General features: G+C 39.3%; 1 protein-coding gene across 1 annotated transcript in view; it reads right to left on the bottom strand.

The window, feature by feature from the left end:
- Positions 1-6: 6 nt before the first annotated feature.
- LOC107579907 (calpain-3-like) overlaps positions 7-1,117 on the bottom strand; it is a 2,866-nt gene continuing 1,755 nt past the window's right edge. The window contains exons 4-5 of the mRNA XM_016265691.1: positions 1,026-1,084; positions 7-883 (exon numbers count right to left, since the gene is read on the bottom strand). Coding sequence (XP_016121177.1) covers positions 857-883; positions 1,026-1,084 — 86 coding nt within the window. The 3' untranslated portion in view covers positions 7-856. The remainder of the gene's footprint in view (positions 884-1,025; positions 1,085-1,117) is intronic.

The raw sequence follows: 1,117 nt of genomic DNA, 5'->3' as shown, positions 1-1,117 counted from the left end.
TTTTTTTTTATGGATTCTTGCTATTACCAAATCAAATGGGAGGCTGGGATGTATGTAGTGCATATCTGGGTGAAGATGGAAAGATATTTTTAAGAAATCTGAATCGGAAAGAGTGGTAGTATGATAAGAGTTTCCAAGTGTCCCTGAGACATTTTGTTCAGACAAAATTCTGACTTCTGATAGATTTACAAACCTGGTCGAAACCACATCCATATGTGGTGTGAAATCGGAAACAAATCTGGATTGTGTTTCAGTGGGAATGGTCAGACTGGCTTTCAAGTAGTTTTTCCTCATCATTGTAAGGCATCACGTTTACAATGTAATAAGAAGTGTGCATATTGTCAAGAGTTAAATCCGAATCTATTTCTTTTTATTGTTATAGCTCTATATAATATTAGATAATCAATTATATATTAGGTCCATCAGCATATGGCAAAAGGAAATCTCAAGGCCATGAAACATTAGCATCTTTTGAGGCTAGTTGAGGTAAAAGAGAAATGCTGCCTGTAACACCAGTGTAGACAAACTGAATGAAGGTCATGTGAAATGCTACTCTGAGGAATGAATTACAACAGAAAACCAGCAACGTGCGACATGCCTCTAAAGTTGCTTGGGCACAACGCCCCCCAAAAACGTCAGTCTGTAACACTAATACTCATTTCACTCTTCTTACCATCCTATTTAAAACTAAAATGAAGAGGAGGATTAATCATGTGTTAAGTTTCTAGAACTGGTGTTCAGTGTGGGCTGAGGTACAGAGAAAGAGGTAACGGTAGTCTGGCACATTGAGTGTTGAGGTAAGAGCTGCTAGTTCTGGTCCTTGCCGAGTCAGGGCTCACCTGGATCCATAGTTGGTCTATGCGTACATGGTTAGCTGAAGCCACTGGAGAAATTGAAATAGAAGTTTAGCATTTTGTGATCAGCCTACAGATTTAAATGGAAGGCTTTTGATGTTTGAAACTAATGACGTGGACCTGATGCTAAACATTACATAGTCTTAAGATGATGGATTGGTGTCCACTCACCTCCAGTACATTAAGTCTGATGGTGCCATCTCCACCTTGATCAAAGGCCTGGAATGCTCCTACAAAGAGAACAGGTTCACTTCAGACAGTAT

Source organism: Sinocyclocheilus grahami, unplaced genomic scaffold, assembly GCF_001515645.1.
Source record: "Sinocyclocheilus grahami isolate Dianchi unplaced genomic scaffold, SAMN03320097.WGS_v1.1 scaffold21569.1, whole genome shotgun sequence".
Classification (NCBI taxonomy): domain Eukaryota; kingdom Metazoa; phylum Chordata; class Actinopteri; order Cypriniformes; family Cyprinidae; genus Sinocyclocheilus; species Sinocyclocheilus grahami.
Note: the sequence above shows the minus strand (reverse complement) of the source record. Positions and strands in the feature narration are given on the sequence as shown.